This window comes from Paramormyrops kingsleyae, chromosome 20 (genome assembly GCF_048594095.1).
Source record: "Paramormyrops kingsleyae isolate MSU_618 chromosome 20, PKINGS_0.4, whole genome shotgun sequence".
In the NCBI taxonomy this organism is placed as follows: Eukaryota; Metazoa; Chordata; class Actinopteri; order Osteoglossiformes; family Mormyridae; genus Paramormyrops; species Paramormyrops kingsleyae.
In genome coordinates, this window is record NC_132816.1 from 20148724 (window position 1) to 20170977 (window position 22254).

The following is a 22254-nucleotide window of genomic DNA, read 5'->3' on the forward strand; positions in this document are numbered from 1 at the left end:
AAGAGCCCAGGATACACCACCCCCCTCCTGTTTTATCTCGACAGCAAAGCAACGGCTTAACCGATGGTGCTGACTCAGCGAGGCCCCGGCTGAATTATGGTGGATGGGGCGGGGGCCAGCCCACAGGTTCTCTCCTTGTGGGCGAGCTGAATCGAGCGTAGTGATTCTGCGGTGGGGTGGGGGGCAGCAAGCGAGGCGCGCACTGGATTTATATCCTGTGGGTCACTATGCTCCACTTACAGCCACCCTAAGAAGACCAGCTGTGTTTTCATACGCGCCATGTGCAAGTGAAGCTGCCTCTGCGCTACTCATGCCTGCCTCTGCGCTACTCATGCCTGCCTCTGCGCTACTCATGCCTGCCTCTGCGCTACTCATGCCTGCCTCTGCGCTACTCATGCCTGCCTCTGCGCTACTCTTCCGTCTTCCTGGACCTCCTGCTACTGGTGGCTTATGCCCACAAAAAAAAAATTAAAAAATCGATCAATAATGATAGAAGATCAGTCCTCCATCTCCTGGCAGACCAAACATCTCGTATGAGGGCCCACTTGCCAAGACCCCGGCATTTGTACACTTACACCAGCACACAAAATTTATGAACCACGATATGAATTTTTAACAAGACAGAGGATCTTTATGTCTAAAGTAAAATGGACGGATACTGGGGGGTCAAAGCACCTTTTTCAGCGGCGAAGGTCATGATCTGCATGACACTACATGACTAACAATGCCAGTTAAAAACTTGCAGCAGCATTTACATAATATATATATATATATAAAAATAAATAATACTGCAGGTCCCTCTACATTAATATCTGGACTATTCTCTGTTCTGCTTTATAAATCAGGACTTTGTTATTTTGGACTTCCTCTACCGGCCCCTGGAGGATGGGCCCCCCCTTTGGGTTTTTCCTTGCCACTATCACCTCTGGCTTGCTCTCTGGGGACAAATGAGCAGGGAACTCGTCAAGCTCTTGGAGACAATGTAATGTTGAGAAAACGTGCTATAGAAATCAACTGAAATTGAAATGTAATGCAAGCTCTTTAACACAACCTCAGTTTGAGTGTGAAAGACACAAGGGACAAATGCGTGTAGCACAAACACAGACCCGCCTCCCATGTGACACTGTAGACAGAGCCTCGCCCAGTGCCTGCTCTCCCTGCTTCTCCACTAAAGGCTCTGAGCGATGGATCAGGTTTAAAATCTCCATGAAGCATCCTAGTGAAGCCAGTAAACCCCCCCCCACCCCCACCCCATGCCAGCAGTAAGCAGACAGCCACTTACCCCACGTCTCTGTCCAGCATGGTGCCTGGGTGGAAGGGGGGGAAGGCACTACCGTTCGGGGGCTCCTTTGGGGAGTACAGCTTGAAAGACTTAGAGGAACAGCCTGCGGGGACAGAGGAAAGGGGGGGGGAGTGACGTCAGGCAGGGGCACGCAGACGACGGCCTTTAACAGCGACGCTCATTCAGAGAGCAAACCGGAACAAAGTCGCTTGTGGGACCCGTGTCACTGCCAGTGACATACTAGTGCACACTTCTGCTTTAAGCAGTGCGTTACTGACTATAACCATTAACCAGTGCCCAACCTGTGCAGCGGGCCAGTGCTGTTGTATATAAAAGGAGCATGTTACAGACGAGGGCAGCAGCGTATGCAGCCTTCATTTACATCGCTCTGCAAAAAGTCATTTAGTAGCTATATAATATGCAACTATGTCTATTTAAAAGCATTTTATAGCTGCTGTTCAAGGCAAAGCCAGGCAGGCATTCAAAAGGCAGACAAAACGAAGGGTATTCTGTCTGCAGCCGTTTCGGGCCCACAGGACATTTTGCGTCTTTATGTCTAACGGCCCACCCCCTCACCCCCCCCGCAGATCATAAGCACGGAGGCAGCCATAAAAACAAGCCAGTGAGTCGCTCGTCTCTCAGACAGATAAACAGGGGCCCAACCCCCCACCGCATCACCAGGCAGCGTGTGTCACATTTAGCTGTCAACCGCTTCGGCTGGCTGGGGGTGGGGTGGGGGTCATCAGCACCTAGCACAAGGGGGCAGAGGCCTCCCCCAGTCTTGTTCCGGCCCACTGCGCCTCACAGGGGTCCGAGCCAATTTAAAGACCCGGTGGCGTCCCCTCCATACGACTGCCGACGCCGTTCCTGGGAGTCTGCGGGTGAAGGCGGCACGCTAGCCCCACCCGGCACCCAATTAAACAGGTCGCTCATGAAAAGGCATCAAGTCAAGCCGGGGTCGTGAACCCCCGACAGCGTGAATGGCTCCATCTAATTACGACGATCAGCGCATTTCAAAGACCGCGATTGATTGATGTAGACACAGGACCAAACAGGCTCTGTGGCGCGTGATTCATAAGGTGACTGACACAAGTAGCATGACAAACACAAATAAATTAGCTACCCGATTGTGGACGGTACGGACCGTTATACCAATTAAGCAAACTGGGTCATGCAAGCCGAAGTCATTATGGACCTTTCCTAACACTCAAGGTTTGACTCAATAACATTACTTAGATTAACGATGCCAGACTGACATAATAAGCGTGACTATTATGAAACGGGTGACATCTGTATCGCAGGCTAGCCCATAATGGGCACGACACATGTTACAGGTTAGTTCACTTATGAACATCGCTCTAGATGGCCAAGCACTCCAGGCCCTGTTACAGAACAATGCCGACTGTGTCAGCAAAGCCCAAAACAATTTGGTCCAACTGCACAATCAATACAGCCATTTGCAATAATAATGGCCCAGAGGCAAGAGAAATTTCTCTGTGCTGACTTTGGACTGATGCTCTGCCTATACCCAACCTCCATGTTTTCAGCAGATGATTATTCTTAATCCTGAAGGATAAATTTCATTCTCCATTGACAAATAGTCCATGTGGGAACATATTACAGTTAGATATTTCATATTACAAAGAAAAATATCAACCTGCTGTGTGAGAAAACATAAGGCATTCATAGTATCAAAGTAGATTATCCCCGATTCAGTGAATGACATCAATAAGCTGGATGTCAGCGATTCCCCACGTCCAAGGCTATGTGTAACACAATTCAGCTAAGCAGCTAGCCAGTGTATAGAGCATTTCTACTGCTGCATTACAGTCACCTGTGAGCGCAAGTACAGATAACAAAAAAATCATCATATTATCCGTTAGTCCTCATACCTAGACGGAATCTAAACAAATATTTACATTTCCAGATGTAATATGACACAGATTTCCGCACCTCATCTCCGACTGTACGAATCAGAGCTGCAAGTTGTCAGTTTAAACACAAATCCCAGCAAGAACGTCACCACCCATTTACTCCGATTTGTCAGCATTGCCAGTCCCATCAGTAATTATGCACCCTGCCTACTCGTTTAGCTCCAAACAACATCAGAGGAGCTTAAATCCATCCTTTTTTCTATCCAACAGGAAAATCATGCAGCTGCAAAGTTTCTGGATAAGGAAATCATCCGCAAAATTCATAACTTTCTAATACATTTTTTTTTAAATACAAGCACTTAAAGTATAATGTATTATAAGATATTAAGATTATTTATTTTTTTAACTACTTTCCAAATCTAGTTCTATTAAAAGCAGTGTAGAGTTTGGGCACTGCAGACAGCCCCACCTACAGTGAAACCCTGCTGTGCCCAGTAGCAGATCAGGGTGCAGGAAACCTGGACGGTGCTTTGGTGAACTTCCCACGTGGGAAAAGCAAGATAGCCAGCCCCATCCCCACGGCAACACAGCCGCCCCCCCCCCCCCCCCCACCCATTACGTATCTGTTTTCCCTTTAGAAGGAGGCCTCGAGGAAAAACACCAAGCAGAAGCTGTCACAACAAAGACAGAAAACCAACAGTCATCTACAGCGAAAACCAGAGAGGGAATGTGAGCTGCCCACAAGAGCACATCTAATGGCTCGGGGTTTGATGCTGGACATTAGCCTGAGTCAGAGAGAAGAGCTACAATTCTACTAACCACTTTATGCATGCATACGATCCCCTTACCAGACACTCATCCACGACGACTCACAATATCGCCGCTGCAAAGACAACAAAGCACAAAACGCCAACACACGAGAGTCGTGCAAACAGTGTGTGTTTTTCAAACTGGGCCGCTAGCGTACATGTGAACATCCCTGCACACGGAATCGATCGCCCATTTCAAATTGCCCACTAACTGCGGATCGATCGTGAGTCTGCAACCGCCGCAACTCGGAACGATCCTCACAACATCGTCGTTAGTTTGTCACTGGAAAAAAAAAAAAGGAGGGGAGTGAACGCAGCAGGAATATCTCGCCGGACTGGAGCTGCTGGTACCCAAAGCAACTTTCACAGCTCTGTTTTTGCGATGCATATGCACCTTTTAAGTGCCCATTATGCTTTTGGCAAAAGAATTTCAGCTAAGGCATGATCTGGGGCTCGGCCACAAACTCGGACCTGCAGCCTCCCAGCTATACGTGAATGACACAGACATGGAATGTGGCGTGACCAGAACTTGGTAACTCAGTCACCAGTTCAGCTGGTCAAGTACATGATGAAATCAAACAACAGGAATTATGAGTGAGAGAACCAAACCCAGCAGAAGACATGAACTTAAAGTCCACGATGGTGTCACAAACACTAAAGAATTTAGATTTCTCCAAAGCCAATTGAGTTTCTTTTTCTCAGCTCTACATGTGCTGTTGTTAGAAGTTTGGGTGTTGGTTGTACGATCACCTTCAGTGTATTGAGCATGACGATCTTCAGCACCTCAGCTGCTCATGCAAAATGAAAGCTGCACATTCATTTTGATCCTACAATGGTGTGCTAGAATCAGTAAAAATACCATTCCACAATCATTCAACATGGCTATAAGGGCACTGTTACTGACAAGTGTGGTTCTTGCTGGTTTCTCTGTAGGACTTACCAAAGGGTTCATTACAACCCTTCTCCATTTTCACGAGAGCTAAACATCCAACTCACACACTGACAGGAGCTTCCTGAGTCAAATGCATCAACAGGAACAGCCTCCCAACGTGAGGTAGACACAGACCATTATTTCACTCAGGTCACCGGAGAGGTAAACACTGAGCTCCAGCCGTTTGAGAAACAACTGTGTGATAAGCTGTCGTTTCAGCAGTTTCAGCATCCTTAGCTGAAAAGCAGATCATTTGATATTTTCCCCAGAAATCACCCATTTAGGGCAGCACACAAGGAATACATCGACAAATTTAAGTCCGATGGGGCGCACCGATGTAGCCCTGAACGTCTTCCTTGCATATTTCCATTGAAACACCCACCTGCACAATGGCAAAATGATTGCCTGGGACAAGTCTGCTGAGTAGGTAAATGTAGTACCGGATGAATCTGGGAGCACCTGTTGGCTCATTAACAAAGAGTGGAGTTTACAAACAGACACACAGGAAATGAGGTTTGCCCATTGGGAGACGGAGCTCATTAAACATTCATGGTGAAGACTTCTGCCATTAAAAATTCACTGTTCAGAAAAGGCTGATGCAAGAAATTTGGTCTGAAGCTAAATACAGCCTCATCGCCAGCAGTCCGTACGGCTCCCCAAACAAACGGAAATGTTACTGTCCGGAGCATTTCTGTCCTGAGCATCAAGCATATACTCTTAACAACAGTACCAACCACTGCCAAGATTAAATTTAATCAGGCGACAAACTCCGCTTCCTGCTGTAATTTCTGGCTTGCTAGTTCACTGACTGCACTGATGGGGCAGTTTCCTGTTTCTCGGGGTTCAGTGTTTGTCAAGCTGCTCGCGCCACTGCTCATATCATGTGGCAAACAGCACAAGCCCTGCCACATTTATGAGTGTGCAAGAATTATTCAAGGGAGTCACCTGCGCGGGGTCACTCTCAGAGAGGCCACTGTAGGTAGTTTGTGTCTTTTTAAGTCAACCGCTTCACAGATACTTGACACACTGACATCATCAGTAGAATCACAGCTATACTGTGCACAGGGCGTGGACATCTCATACAGCCGCAAACCTACACACAACTCATCAATGCAAGATTGTAACATCACCCAGACGACATGATCAGACGGGAGAGAAACATACCCTGCTTAAAGCACCCAGCTGCCCCCCTGCCTAACAAACGTACCCTTACAGCTAGTAAATTACTGGCTACAGTTTAAGGTAAATAAATGCACCAATCTACTCTACTAAATCTCTGGTATTTCAAAATGCTTTTAAAGCTGTCCCCAACACATCACTTTAAGTGGCATTTTTAAAATACAGGGCAAACAGTCCGTAACCTGTTGTGTCCAAATTATTATTATTGTTGTGTGTCTTTTTTGGGGGGGGGGGGGTGTTCATTCTCTAACAACCAGGGCAACGTGCGCATACTCGAAAACCGACCGGGCACTTCCTTCGACTGCACATTTACTTTACATTTCAGTTTTTCTTTCAATTAACCACTGCATTTTCTAATTAACCAACGCAGAAGCAATGAAGGGGTTCGTTATTATTAAGGACAACAGAAGCTAACGCAGAAATCACCGACCCACACTGAAGACCCAAGATGAAATTCATAAAACGTCAGTAACATTTGACATTTAATGAATATGGACAAAATATATGCAGCTATATGTGAAAGAAACGAAGACATTATTGTTTGAGGCGACGTGTACCTGAATGCATACATTTACTATACATACACATCTGTGCGTGTGTGTGAGATATATATATATATATATAATAACTGATTTTTACTCTATCTTTAAACATCTTCTTACCAAGACGATATCCTATTAAGCACGATGCGGCCGCGGTACATAAGCTAGACACTAACTTGTTCATACCCTAACTTACTCGCAGCGCGGGGGTAACCCTACCAGCCGAGCTTTGCGGGGGTGTCCCCGGCGTCTCCTCACTACAGCCCCGGAGATAATTAGGATGAAGTTACATCCAGCAGCCTAGCACCAGGTCCGAAGGACGGACCTCGGCGTTTATCTCCACATATCTCTACACACATTTATAAGCAAGAACTGGATACATATTAGCAAAGAGGGATGTAATTTGTAATTCTGCTTAATAAAAGAGCGACATCCAGGACGGCACTAGTACTAGTAGAAGCTGTGCGGCGCTCCTGACTTTAAACACCGCAGCATTCAGCGACCAAGCTCCGCCACCCACATGATAATCACCGCCGTCCCCGGCTGACAGACCTCCGCTCCAGTAGCCAGACGCCGCCGGTCGGCCGGCTGACCAGGCCCCAGAACAGACCACCAATCGCGGTTCGGCCAGCCGGCTCGGACCGCTCGGCTTGCGGCCACAAGATAAGCGCGGGCGGTAAGCGCAGCCCGAACCGGCGGCGGCGGATTTGGCCCTGCAGGCGTAACTGTACCTGGGGAAGAAGTGCTGACAGAACCGGCGCTTACGGATCCCGCAAATCGCTGCTGCCCGGCGTGTGCGCTCAGTACGGCGGCAGGAGTGCCTTAAATCCCCTTCTTTAAATAAAAAATAATAATTTTAAAAGATTAAAGTAGCATTGGCGCTTAAAAAGAAAGCGGGCGTTTAGCGCTCCGTAATATTTTTCTTTCATACGCGGCCTTGTCCGGTGCCGAAAGCCTGTAGTAGACAAGGGTACGCTCCCCGAAGAGCCCTTTGTTCGTGGACAGACATGAACAATAGCTGTGGGCCCTCCTCTTTCTCCGTCGATGCGTCCCCCCCACCGGTCCCCCTCCGCTCTGGAAAACGGCGCTAAGCCTCTCGGACTCCTCTCAGAGAGTGAGGCCCGGGAGCCCGGCAGCGCCGCCAGCCGCCCTTCTCTCACCCTCCCTCCGCTGCAGCGGCCGCTTTACAACGCGAGCGACTGCGGCGCGGCGTCGCGAACCCCCCCGCGGCCCCCCCATCGGCTGTGTGTGCACGCTGCCTCGCGCCGCACGAGCCGGAGTAGCCGCTCCTCACGCTATGTCCACCGCGCATTCAGACCAAGTGGTGACATTAAACTACGAGCTTTAATAAATACGATGCCTCGTTCATCACTGGGTTTATTGTACATAAAATCTTCAAAACAAACCAAATGGACTTTTCAGTATGGCCCTTGTAGTCACAGTATCAAGGCAACTTTCCCACGGATAAGATCATGGCGAGATTTTAGCCGCTGTTTCTGCTGGTACAATTATACATTCTTCACGGGATTATTGAAAAGTTGGCTTTAGATAAAACTGCTTCGAATATGTTCAGTTAATAATTCGGGACGAGCTGTTAACGGCTAATCTACAGCTCGTGTTCTCAACATGTCAACAAACGGCCCCGCTGTTTGTCGGAATCTTCCATTACTATACTAATCACACATATTAGGTTTGCCCACAATTTAGCTAACTAATGTGTAAATTGTTTATTATGAATAACTAAGCGGCCCAAATGTGTAAATTCAACCAGACAATGAAATGTGTAACGAAGGTCCCCTCATTTCAAAATACTCCTAAAAAACACTGGTGTGGTCTACAATAGGTATTACGGTACGAGTGGCACTCCGTCTCCTCCCCCGGGTCCCACGCCCGTTTCCCAGGAGAATGCCGCTGTTCCTTCTAACTGGCGAACCCCTTCGCTGCGGGCGCAGTTAAAGCTCACTGCTATCATTCAGCTCCCAGCCGCTGAACTTGTGCAGTAAATCTGGATGGCGCAACACCTGAATTCGGACAGTTTCAATCGGTTTGTGGACGGCATTTTGCGGCCAAAAGTAAACAGCTGTAGTGAATCTCAAAAACCTGTAATTTCAAAAAAACAGTGGTAAAATAAAAATGTGATGTCTGTTAGTCTTTTGGGAATAACGACTTAATTTCGAGATGTAGGTAGCAATTGTTGCAGAATAATACTGTACAAAAGTTTAGCTGTACCCTGCGTCCACTGTCCCATGTATCCATGGCAACAGTCAATAGTGCAACCTGAGCAGTGATTAATGTCACCCATTTAACTGTGCATGGACGATAATCCCCTGAATGCCTGGGTCCACAACAACGGAAGTCAAGGGTTTGGGCTGTCCAAATGATATCTGTCAAACTGGTTTCAAATTCTTACGGGCACTCAGTGTTCACAAGCGCTCACATTCAGCCATGTTACTCACAATCACTCAGATGAATCAACTAGCACAGAAATCAGCCATACCAGTTTGCCAATATATGCAGTAATGATACTATCAGTATTGAATACAGCCACACTGAATTTACTGCCTTTATTGAGCCATGATATATATTTTAAAATTGGTTTAACAATGGAAATATTGGGTGAGCATATTCAATATATCCCGAGTAAAAGTTTAATTCTCACCTTTCTCGGACCTCTTGACATTAAACTCTTTGAGATGCTCGGCGGTGTGTTTATTTCAACTAGAACTCTCAAGAGAAGAGAAGATCTAAAACCATAATAGTACATTCCTATATTTAATTATGAAGTATTACTTAAGCACTAGCTTAATACTTTATAGCCTTTGAACAGGTGATTTATTATAACCTGTCACAATAATAATAATAGTTATGATGATGATGATTATTATTATTATGATTAAGGTGGTAAGTCGATAACTAATTAGTAAAGTTCTTTACGGTACACAAATGGAGTTTGGGTGGTGTTTGGTCATCTCTGGTGCTGGTGGGCCACAATCTTTGAAGGTTTCCAGTCTACACAAACAGTAAAGCTCTTGGTTGAACAAGTTACTGCACTAATTCAACCAGTTTAGCTCTCAGTATCATTTTTATGGGATCAAACAACTGGAAAATTCAGTTATAATTCAGTCAAACAGGTTCAGGACAAGTTGAGAACTAAAATATTTTGCCGAATGTGCCTTTAAGTCTGTGCTTTGTAATTGGAGGATCGTTAGTGAGAGACTTTCTGATTGGTTGGTTGAGCAAATCACTTGGGGGCCGTCAGACTAGCATTGTGTTTTAAAGTCAAATAGTGTGACTATTTGATGCCTTGAAGAGCTCCGAGACCTATAAGAACGTTGCACCTCTTTAAAAATATTCAGTAGAAATACTTCGAGTGCGAAGCCGTTCTGTGTTGGCGGCTCTTTTTGTCTGCCTTTGTGTCATATAAAATGAATGGCTTCGGATGAAAAACAAAAGCCAGAGATGACAGGCAGCAGAAGTCAAACTCACAGCCATTTGCCATCAGAATTGTCAGAACCCCAGCAGAACAGACTATTCCTGAAGTTTTAGATCTGCCTACTTTCAGCTGAGGAGGTTTTTCCATAAAATGCGCATGGCATCTCCCTGCCTTTATCCCTGCCTTTTGGCAGGCGGACTGCTCTTTAATCACAACTGCATGAGTCGCTGCCATGTCACAGCAGTGGTAACAGAACGAAGCTGGTGGGATGTTCTGATGAGGGAAACGAAGCTTCAAAACCCACTGCGGGTGTAATTTGTCACGTGCTGCCGATTGCTGTCTGGATTAACCATAAGAGAGCCAAAGAAGTATCCAATGAGGAGAGGACTGAGCTCGTCAGTGACTGACGGCTGGTGATAATCCTGCTCTCGAGGACCTGGCTCTCTCATCAGCACCTGCAGGTGCTCTGTGGCCGTCCTCATGTCACCTTTGCACCGGCCACAAATAGGAAATGTCTGGAGAGCTCATAACGCAACAATAAGCACCCAAATCAAGTCAAGTATGAAAACTTCTCATGTGTAAATATATGTGTTTTTGACGCTAATTTTTATAAAGCTAAGGGTCACTGAAGTAATCTAGGTGAAATACTCTTGTGGGTCCAACAGCAGGGTTCTCCTGACTTCGGACTTGAACCCATAACTCTTAGGTTAGACGTCTATCCTCTTAACCATCACACTGCTTGCTGGTCATGCTGTCTCTGTTTGATCTCTTGCATGCTTTTCTCTCCTTCGTTTGGCCTGTTCGTTCTGTTTAAAAAAATCAAAAGTGGGGGGAGGGGCGCATGCAGCGATGAAAGTTTTTGTTTTGCAGATGAAGGGACATAGAGGACGAAAGTCCCCCTCCCCCCCCCCAGGGCACCGGGCTTGGCTGCCTCGCTTTCTTGCCTCCGCCAACAACAGCTGCGCTAGAAGAGTTCTCCACCTGTAAAGGGCGCGCCCTCATCGCCCTACATCCTCATTAGATTAACGGCCTCCTTGCAGTATTTGTTCCAAAGACATTTTCACACATGGTGCCGACGTACCAGATGTTCGTGCGGCTGGGAGCGGGAAGCTCTGCCAACAGCAACGACAAAAAGGCGGCTAGAGGAAACGGCTTCCCGACCCTTTGCATGCAGCGCGGGCGCCTCATACGTGGAAAGTGAAAAGTGGAAAGTTTATGTCACTTTTCTCACGTCGGATTGGGGTTCAGCCTTCAGAAAGTGATGGCGTCACTCCCCTTTGAAGCCATAGGCTCAGTCTGTCACAGTGGCGTAACCTCTGATGCCGGAAACCGGCAGCGACCCATCGGTCGAGCTGCGTCCGTGCGCCTCTGGCAAAACCCTCCTGCGCCCGGGGAACACCCAGGCTGCCTGGTCGCTTCACATCCCAGCTCACTTTGAAGATCCGTCGCTTTCAAGGAGCCTCGGGAGACACAAAAGACTAATTGCGTGGCTCATTAGGGAGACATCGGGATGGATTTCGCTCGGAGGGCGAGATGTCAGAGCTGATCGTGTCGCCGCGTGAGCCGCCTGTGCCCACTTACATTTTCAGATGTCACGTACGCCTCCACATCGTCACAACAGGGAAAATGGTTCCCACGTGGTAACGCTATTTAAAAAAAAAAAAGCTGGATTGCTATTTCGCTGCTAATTAGCTTTCACCATCCGGCTTTCCTTCACACTGTAAGAAGTGAACCTCCTTTGCTTACAGTTAAATGTCAGGATTATGAAACACTGGAGAACAGGATGGGGGATGGTGACTGTTTCCACAGAGGTAGCCCCTGAGCGCAACATTAAGGATGGTCAAGCTACATAACCTCAACACAACAGTACACAGGACTGATGATAAACTACATATGCAATCTGAACACCATCAGTACACAACACCAAGGGTTAGTTATATAACCAACCTCGACACAACTGTACACAGCACAGAATGTTGGGGACATACCCAACCTCAACACAATACGTTGAAGGGTAGCCACACACACAACCCCAGCACCACAGAACATGGTATTAAGGGTGAATCATCTGTACAAGAAACAGCAACATAAAAATATACACCTGTATGACCGTGTAAAACTTAGTATGATTATAGTATATTTGCACTTTATAAACCAGACAACAGCAACATATATCCAGAGACACCAAAATAAACTGAGTTTATACCTAACTCTGGGATTGGCAACAAACTATTTATTGTCATGCAAAAAACAAAGAAAACAAATAAATGCATTTAAATGGACGCATGGATCGCATTTTAAAGCAGGTCATTCTAGCTTGGATGTTTCATCATCCCTGCAGCTTGATGCTCACATCCTGCCTGATGTCCCGCCTGCTGCAGAGCAATGCCGTTGACCTTTCAGAACATGCTTCATAGTTTCCTGCGACAAAAAGCAGGCCGGCAGAAATGCAGCATATGCCACGCTAACAGGCACAGAAATTTAGCAAAATATGCGCAGGCAGTTGCCGTTACACATCCTGGCTTATCTCGGTCTTAACAAAGCGCGTGTTTGCTGATATCGGGGGCCACCACACAGCCAGCCAGTCAACGACCTCGCAAGTAAACAAACGAACATCTCTCGGTCGCATTTCTGTTGCCGTGGCGTGTAACACGCCGACTGACATGTCGGTGGGTGGCCTTCGGCGTTCTCTGCCCTGCCAGAACAGATGGGTCATGCACAGCTGGCGCATTCCGCATTCCAGGCAGGAGGTTTTTAGAAACTTCGCCACCTCACTACAACGCCCATCTGCTAAGGCCCATCGGTAATACTGGGGCTTCACCGGAGCAGGAAGGGCGATTTCAGCCACACCGGAGGGACGGGAAGAGAGGGAAGGTTCCCTACCTGCGGCGACAAACTGGTCGGCCATGGTATTGTGACCAGGAGAAGCTGCAGCCTTGTACCCTGACCACGACTCACTGGGACACTGGTTCTGCACCCACTGTAGCTGGGTCAGGTGTTTATGGTAAGTGTAGGTGGCTCCGCCCCCCATGTCATTCTCGCAACCGCAACAGGAAACCACGAGGCGATCTGTCAGGGGCCTGATAAGCACACCACCACACCCAACTGATCCCCCCTTCAAATATAGAAAAAAAAGCATGAGTCAGGGTGGGACATCCAATGCATGACATCCCCACAGAGAAGGACCCTGGGGGTGGGAGTGTGGAGAGGCGTCCGGGGGTTATGACTCTCCTTTTACATGTGGCAATGAAGAATCAGTGTGGATGAAGTAAATGGGCTTGGACTCATAGGACTTTGACAGAAGGAACCATCAAAGAGGACGTCACCGATCTCATAGTCTCGGGTTGGACGTTCATGTTGCATGTGTGCATGCACAGTCTTCCTAAGCGTAACATCTTCCCCTCGTGTCACATGACTCTCCTAGGCGACCCGCCCGACTGGCAGAGGCGGAGAGCATCATGGCGTTACCACAGCAACCCGCGCTCCAGGCTCAGTTATCCATTCTCATTCCTGCAAACCCATATCTAGGACGGCTTATGATCTCGTGTCTCATCCCGTGACCCATTTACACTGCGAGGCTTTTTTGTTTATTTTTTTTCCCCAGCCGGCGAGACCCAGTGAGGTAAAACCATGATCCCAGCACACTCACGGCCGGTTTGCTGTTGGCATGGAAACGAGAGAGGTGTAGGGGAATGACGGGGGAGGGTGGGGGGGGCACTATCTTTCTTCTTTGCATGTCCCTCCTCCGCCGGAGTGTCTGAAGCTGACTGGTGTCCCGCTGTTAATGCCAATATGCTTTTTGGTTCCCCGGAGTGGCGAGTCAGTGTCAGCGTACGTCTCCGACCCGATCCACGGCGTTAACGGCAGCTCAGGCTGCCTGGGTTCCAGCCCGTGTGCAGACAGCCACCTGCTCCGTGCGGGTCACACTTTACATGAGGGGGCACAAATAGTATAGCATTATGCTATTACTCATGTATTAATTAACCACAAACTAAGTCTGAGTTACATACTGTTCTCATGTTAATACATCATTAATCAATCATGATACATATTTTATCAAGCAGTTACTATATTTGTGACTCAAATTCTGTAAGTTTTTGTGAACTACTGAAGGAGGTTAAATACTGATCTCATGTTTGTTCATCATTAATGAATCATGACACAACCTTTATCCCAAGAAGTTACTATATTTGTTACTATGTGTTAATTCTGTGAACTATAAAGGAACTAAGGAACTACTGAAGAAACAAGTCATGAATAACATAAGTGACATACTGGTCTCATGTTTGTTCATCATTAATGAACCGTGACGTATCTTTTATCTCAAGTAGCGACTGCGTTTGTTCACAAATTGTTCATGATTTTTACTTCAGTAGTAACTGAGTTATTACTAAGTATTTGTGCCCTGTCACCCATGAATGCTCTACGGGCCAAAGTTGATGTCTCTTCCGTGAGACGAGACGGAGTGGAAACAACCATGTAATCCAATTGCAAGCCAGACTCTCATCCTTCTCACTACAAACATGAGAGCTCACTAACGCCCCCTAAGGGCAGTCTGGGTGTCTCCTGCCTGCTAGCCTCCACCATTGTTTTGTGTTTTGTTCCTCACTACTCTGAAACATTGGCAGGAAACTCAAAGGAGCGCAGGGGCTGAGGGTGATTTCTGTCGCTGGGTAAATGAGAGAGGCAGTGAACTAAAACAGAATTCTTTGTTAATTTTTCTTTGTAAATGCAAAACCGTGGGACAGAGACCCTGCAGCCGACGGGACCAGGTCTTGCTTTTCTCTCACATTATTTGCATAGCAGTACAGATACTTGAAAGCCTTGTGATTATTTCGGGGAACTACAAAATAAATAAATAAATAAATCTTGGTGACGGAGCTGTAATCATTTTCAAAGCTATCTCCCGGTATCCTTGATAATGACCGACTCTGCTCTACACCCCTCTGATGAAGCTCCGTTATACACTCAGAATAGCACAACAGTACACAATTGTGCTGATTTGTTGAACTGGAAAAGGCTCCGATATCCATTTAGAATCCACATCAAAAGGCATCTTGTAAATGATCAAAGGCCTGTTTTTGTAATCAGACGTTGCGCTGTGGGACTCTTGGCGCCACCTTGTGGCCGACCAAATGAACGCAAGTCATTTAAAAAAATCTGCGTCAGTCACGTTTAATCAAAACAAAGGAATACGGATTTCTTTTGTGAAAGATACCATTTGTTATTCAGACAGCTAAAGAAACAGTAATTACGTTACATTTATACACGTTTACATAAATTGCATGTAGCGCGAAGTATTCATTTGGAAATAAGGTGATGTTGCAGTCAGGCGACTTAAAACGGCCGCATGGTCCAGTGTAGGACAGGCAGTTACAGTAACAAAACTGCACAGCTGTCGAAACCACAGCAGACTGACTCAGGCCCAGCAAAAAAGGGGAACGTCTTAAGGGGGTAACATATTAGAAATGCCACCTTATACATATTGATTTCAGGGGAGCAGATGAAGGTATAACTACTACCCCCCCCGGGAAACTTTATGGGGAAATATTAAAATACCATATGCCATGGTATAATATCTAGACGGTTTGACGGTCTGTGAAAAAGTGAGAGTAGACACAGATGAGCAAAAATACATCAGAAAATATTTTGATCCAATTTACGCAATTATTTATATGAAGTCAAATGCAAATTAAATACAATTTTGTATTTAAAATACATATTTTAATTACATGTATCAGAAATATTGCTGGCAGTAAAATTTACCAACCCAGGGGGAGAGGGGGTTCTGGCGGTGGTAGAATTTGCCGACTGATTGGGGGGTTGGACTGCAGCCGCTGAGTAGCAGAATGACAGATTTCCGGGGCGTCGCGCGTCATTGGCGGGTGTCTGGGAGCTGCTGCCAATTTGCGGGAGACTTACGGAACTTCTGGGAGGGGTGGGAGGGCTGACATGTTCCCACTCATGCCATCAGTTCTAGTCATCGGATTAGGCGACACAGGCAGGCGCCCAGGCATCTCCTGAGGAGGCCCCGACTTAACAAGTCAATTCCTATGGTGCCATGTGGACATCGACCAGCACTGCACGCACTGCACGCACTGCACGCCATGTGCTTTCAGGGCGGGTGAAACGCCACGCGTCTCTTACAGTGCGGTCGGTGCCGACGCCTGAGATCTCCGCGGTCTCGGCGGAGCGGACAAACCTCGAAGGGGTTGGCAGAGTGTGCTGCACTGGAGCTACCCAGCGCTGAGGTGCCGCTGCCATGCTGCTCAGAGGGGAGCCGAGCCGAGTGGCAGATATGCAGCGGTATGAAAATAGGGCTCAGTGCGGCGCTCTGGGTGCGTCTGTGCGCGGCTCAGCAGGCGCGTAAAGGCAGAGGCCTGCACTTCCACTGCGTTTGGCAGCGGCGGGAAGCACAGTGCAGCCTGCGTGTACCCAGGCGTAACAGGTGTGTGTCAATGCCAGACCGTGCCGGGAAGCTGCCAGACAGCGGCCCGACGACTCCCGCCCCCCCACACACACCGTGGCTCTGCACACATCTCCTGGGGACAGTCTCACATCCCAGACAGGCTCCACGCTCAGCCTAAGGGCCTCTCTCTGTGGTACGGCAGCTTCTTCATCGGACTCGGATAATCCAGCCATCCATCTTTCCTGCAGCCGCTTCTCACGTGCAGGGACGCGCTGGCACGGCTCGCGACGCTCATTTACGTTATAGCACCCGGAGGCCCCCGAATCCAGTGTTCTGCCAGTGCTACTCTAAAACGGAACACTGCATTAAGATTCTGCGATTTTATCGTTCTTTCCGATCACGTTAAGGAAATACTGGCGTCACCTAACGACAAATATTTCTATGACATGCACTGGGCTGTATTGTACAGAGAGGGGCTCGCAGTCTCACTAACGGGACGGTAACTGGCACACAGAATCGTGTCTCTTCACGCACTGAGCTGTGTCACACTAAGCGTGTAGTTCCAGTTCGGCTGCGAGCTTGTTGGCACAGCTCGTGTTTTTGAGGAGAGCCCGTCACGTGCAGCCAATCACATCGCTTCCGGAGGCTCCTCCCTCTGCTCCTAATATCATGGTTAATTGATAGTAATATACAGTATACACCTTACAGGTTGCCAGACCTTGCAGCTGAACATAAAATTTTAAGATGAACAGGTTAATGTAACCTTTCTGAGCAGCATAATAGCAAACCCTCTCCTGGGAGTTGAACCCACAACCCTTCCTTTGTGCCGTAGTGAAGCAGAGTTTCGGAAAATGTTACTGAAGCCCGGGTGTGGGAGGACAGAACGCGCACGGCGTTTGCAACATTCGTGCTGGGCGGAACAAACCAAATGACGAGCATCGGTGTGTTCCCCTTGGGGGGGGGAGGGAGCCATTTTCTTTCTGCTTGCTGTCGCTGCCGAGGTGGGGTCTGCGTGAGGATTTTGGAGCATCCAGTGCCAGCAGGGCAGTGGGAGGGTGGCTTTGGGTCGGCTTGGCGCCCCCCCGCCCCCCTCCAGCAGACGTGCCCCACCGGGCCGCTCGGCGCTGGCTGCCGTAAAATGCCTAACAGCCTGCCTTTGTTTGGTTGCCATTTTAGTGCCGCCGCTTTAAGCAATTTTCCCTCTAATCAAGGGGATCATGTGACTTTCTGCATGAGGTGGCAGAGCTCTGACTGATATCAAGTGCGCGTGTGTGAGTGTGAGTGTGTGTGTGCGGGCGTGTGCTCGCGAGGGGCAGAGAGAAGGACAGAGATTGCACCGTGGGGGTGCGGTGGCTTGGGGGGGCTCCGGAGCTTTGTACTTTTACAGATTTGCCTCAACATCGGCGTACATCCACTGACTGAGTTTTTACCACAATCATTCTAATTACGATTCGTTGGCTCTGAGTGAAATGTGGCACACCCGCCCACACACACACACACATACTCACACACACACGCACACACACACGCACACACGCTCACACACCCGCCCACACACACACACACACGCACACACACACGCTCACACACACACACACACACACACACACGCTCACACACACACACACACACGCTCACACACCCGCCCACACACACATGCTCACACACACGCTCACACACCTGCCCACATGCTCACCCACATGTTCACACTCACTCTCACACGCTCACACACACCTGCCCACACATGCTCACCCACATGTTCACACTCACTCTCACACGCTCACACACACCTGCCCACACATGCTCATCCGCATGCTCACACACAAGCTCACTCACACTCACCCTCACGCTCACACACATGTTTACACTCACGCTCACACACATGTTTACACTCACGCTCACACACATGCAGCAGTGCGATGTTCCCGCCCCAGCGGAGATCACAGTGCCGCCTTCCTGTCCTGTATGATGTCATTTGAGCGTCGCATGTCTGGAGCAAAGCCTCCCAAACATGCACACACACACACACACACACACAGCGCTCTGTCCGTGCACAACCCACATGGGAAAGGGGGCGGGGCCCACTCCCTCTCTCCCCCCCTCCATCTGAGCACGGGAATGTAAACAAACCTGACTTCAAACGGGGCCTGTGCTGGGAGTCGGGGCTTATGCCACGGGGGCAGCATGCAGGGATCGGCGCTCCACAAACAACAGCTCGGGCTCCATGGTGAATTGGACAGGGACACGGAAAAACAGACTCATCTCGGCTCCAGGAGCAAAGGCCGCCCCTTGGGGGGGGGGCTGGACGAGCGGCGCGCCTCGCAAAAACAAGAGCAGGGGATAAGAGCGTAGTCCACATGCACGGAACGAGGGAATGTGAAAAACGGCAGGCTAGAGGGAGAAACGCCTCTCTCTGTCTTCCCTCTGTCTTTCCCTCTCTTTTCCTTTCACGCTCTCTCGCTCCCTGCTTCGCCCTCCTTATGTGCTGCTCCCAGAAAGAGAGAGAGAGAAAGAGAGAGAGAGAGAGAGAGAGAGACGAGGCAAGAAAAAACAAATCGAGGATCACACATGTCCGTGGAAATTTCCATGACTGAGTTCTTGAAATATGCACCCTAGTGCACGTATTCGCCTTGATTTTAAACACAAGCTACCCCCCCAACCTCTGCCCCCCCCCCACCCCCCGGCACTACCATATACACACACGCAAAATGCTGGCCTGTTTATCGGCTTCAAAGCAGGAACTCGGCCCGAGATAAGGATCGGGCTGCGGAGCGTCTGAAGCTCCCTGCCAGTCTAGGTCTGGACTCAGGGGGTCCGGGGGATCGGGGGGGGGTCCGGGGGGTCGTCCCATGCCACTAAATGTGTGACTGGCCATGCGATTGGGCCCCTTGCACTCAGTCACCTAATCGACGCATTTAGCGGAAACGTCGCCAGACACGATGCTAAACATGCTCCTCTCACTCGACGCGTCCCTTTCCCGCACCCCAAAGACATGGAACGAGCACCAGCGGTCGGGGGGGCGGGGGCGGACGCCACCACAGCCGAGAGCGGTGGTAAAGACGTCCCTGTCTCACACGCCTCGTCAGCCGCATCTAATGCCAGCGCATTATGGCCCATCGCAATAGTTGCGTTGCCAGCTCACAATTCGACGCGTGGGATGCCGCCAGCGGCTGCGCCGGCCTCGTGCATGTAGACACTGCTCTGAGAGTGCCCAGTGCCCGGCAACAGTTCTGGCCGCTTCTTCCCTTGGCTTATGCCACCAGTATTGCCCGACAATGCCAAGAATGGCCCTCACACGTCATCAGGAACTGCTGTCATCAGGAACCTCCAGCGATGATTGGGACTCTGTGACAAGTCCCGCCTCATCGAGCCATATGGGTCGAGAATGTGGACACAGGCTATTATGGCATGGCATTGGCAACTGCAGTCAGGCACAAATCTCACCCCCATGTGCAGGACGTCCATCCCATAATTCCTACTTCAGTCACTGCCCAGAAGTTTTAGCAGAAGCTTAAGAAGTCGGTGAGGGGTCACCTATAGAATCCTGGGCTCATTTTTGGCAAAACAGAAGACTGGGGGAGGAGAGGAGATGAAAACTATCCATGCAGAGACGATCAGGAGCAAAAGAAGAAGATGGCAGCTTGTCTCAGATCTAGACGATGAAGGAGGTTTTCAAGACCAAGCTGAGATTTTCCCTTTGGATGTCAGTGTCAGATTTGGCAGCAAGACAGAAATGGAATAGAACAGTTTGTCTCTGTCTGCAAAAAATGTTTCCTGACACCCGTCAATTGCCTTTAACGTATTTCAGAAGATGAGGAGGGGAACTTGAGGCTGCCAAAGGCCATCTGATCAGTTTGGGTTTTGTTGCAGATCCCAAGGTTGAAGAAATGACTTTGTTTCTCTGTCACCTTGCCACTTCCTGTCCTGGAGGAGCAGTAGATCTGCCGGCCACATGTTGGTCATACGGTCCCCCCCCCTTGTGTCCCCTGGGCTACGTTCAGACAGCCAGCAGTAGCACACAAACAACACATTGCCTGAGCGAATCAGACCAAAAACAAATCATTCACCAAACAAAGATGATCCATGTTTCTCTGGGGCCCTATCAGTACCCTATCAATGCAGTTAATGTGGTGATGATAAGCGACAGATCATAACAGCCCTGAAAACGTGCAAGCCTGCAATGAACAGCTCCGGCCTGTTGGAGGCGCTGTTGTATCCCGAGGTATGCTGTGGCTTTCTTCGCCATTCCCACCTGCCACCTTGTAGCCCCAGCAATCGACTGCAAGCCACAACTCTGGTCAACCTCAACCTCAGAATTACTCCCTTACCAGTTTGAGGGAACCAACCCCCAAATGACCCCCCCCCCCACCCACCCGCCAACCCCATACTCCCAAAACTTCTTCAACCTTAGTAAAGGGTAGCACATCTGATTACGGGCCCCCACTTTGAGAACCTCTGGTGCCACTGGAGGTCCTCCCTCAACGTGCCCGCTCGGCATCCGCGGCGCCACAAGCTGACAGTACCAGCCACGCTAGGATAACTTTCACCACCCCGTGCCACCGCCGCAGCCGCCCGCGACCTTTCCTTCGCTCTGCTCTCATCCCTTTGTCCATTTCCCTGACTGCTTGCCCGTGCCCCCGAAAAATGAGCAGGAATAGAACGTCACACACAAAGAACAAGCCGCCGGGCGGCGAGAATCTGCATGCAGACCAAAACAGTTACATTTATTACACGCACAACACCCCCCCCCCCCATTGCCACGAAAAAAGGCAGTCAGAAAAACCTCCAGAGCGTCGGCGGCGATGCCAGCGGAGCCCGAGGCGGAGCGGCGAGACGGCAGCACTTACCGGGACACGCACAGCCTCCCACCGACATCTTCTCACATGTTTGTCCCCACTCTGAAAGGAATGACTGCGGTCTGTCCGCTCACCGCTCACATGGGCTTCTCCGGAGCACCAGTGAACGGCAGGGAGAGGAGAGGAAGGTGGGCTGTGTGGGGCAGGAGGGGGGGGGGATGGGAGTGAAGAAGGGGGGAGAAAAAAAAGGAATAAAACAAAGAAAGGAGAGCTTGGAGAGGCAGGAAGAGGGGAATTATATTCCTGTACGGCTAGCTGTGCCTCTGGCTCATTAGCATGCAAATTGCCACACGGGTGGGAGGAGAGTAATCCGAGAGTGACAGAGAGGCAGAGTGAGCGCGTGCGGGAGAGAGTGACCGAGAGCGAGTGAGCGAAGAGAGGGAGAGAGAGAGGCTTGTCAAAGTGACCCGTGAGACAGATTTCAGAGAATAACAGCCATGTGATGAACCTTCTCTTTTTTAAAGATGTACTGGCTATTTTTCGGACCCCGTGGGGGGCTGTTTTTGGTGAGGGGGGGGGACTGTGACGTTATTGTTGTTCCTGGAGCCTGTCGCGCAGCTCACCCTTTCAGGAGTGAACTGCTACGTCGCCTCCTGCATGACTGCTCCCTGCCCCCCCCCCCCGACACACACACCCCCCCCTTCCTCGACTCTCCCATTTCAGTCACTCCCCCCGTCTCTCTCTCTCTCACTTACCCTCTGGTATTTTCTGCAGTTCTGTCGCACGGCGGAGCGAGTAGGCTTGTTAACGACGGCGTGCGGATGGGATTTGAAGGATACGGGGGAAACTCCCGCATGCAGGAAAAAACGAAACTCACCGACGGAGCTAGACAGGCGGAAGGAGAAAAGGGGAGGATTTCTCTACCTTCTTAGTCCCCCCTGCCTCCCGATACTCCAGAATACCACTGGCGTTTTACCCCTAAAACATCCCCAGGTCATG

General features: G+C 49.3%; 1 protein-coding gene across 5 annotated transcripts in view; it reads right to left on the minus strand.

Moving 5' to 3' along the window:
- LOC111848394 (LIM domain-binding protein 1) overlaps nucleotides 1-22254 on the minus strand; it is a 29446-nt gene extending 7192 nt beyond the window's left edge. For 2 of the 5 annotated variants that reach the window (XM_023820346.2, XM_023820345.2), the window contains exons 1-2: nucleotides 12934-13070; nucleotides 1283-1385 (exon numbers count right to left, since the gene is read on the minus strand). In XM_023820346.2, the coding sequence (XP_023676114.1) occupies nucleotides 1283-1385; nucleotides 12934-12958 (128 nt within the window). In that variant the 5' untranslated portion in view covers nucleotides 12959-13070. Of the gene's footprint in view, nucleotides 1-1282; nucleotides 1386-7348; nucleotides 7773-12933; nucleotides 13071-21306; nucleotides 21449-22010; nucleotides 22107-22132 lie in introns of those variants that run through there. The other 3 variants (XM_072703647.1, XM_072703648.1, XM_023820348.2) reach the window with 3 other exon arrangements.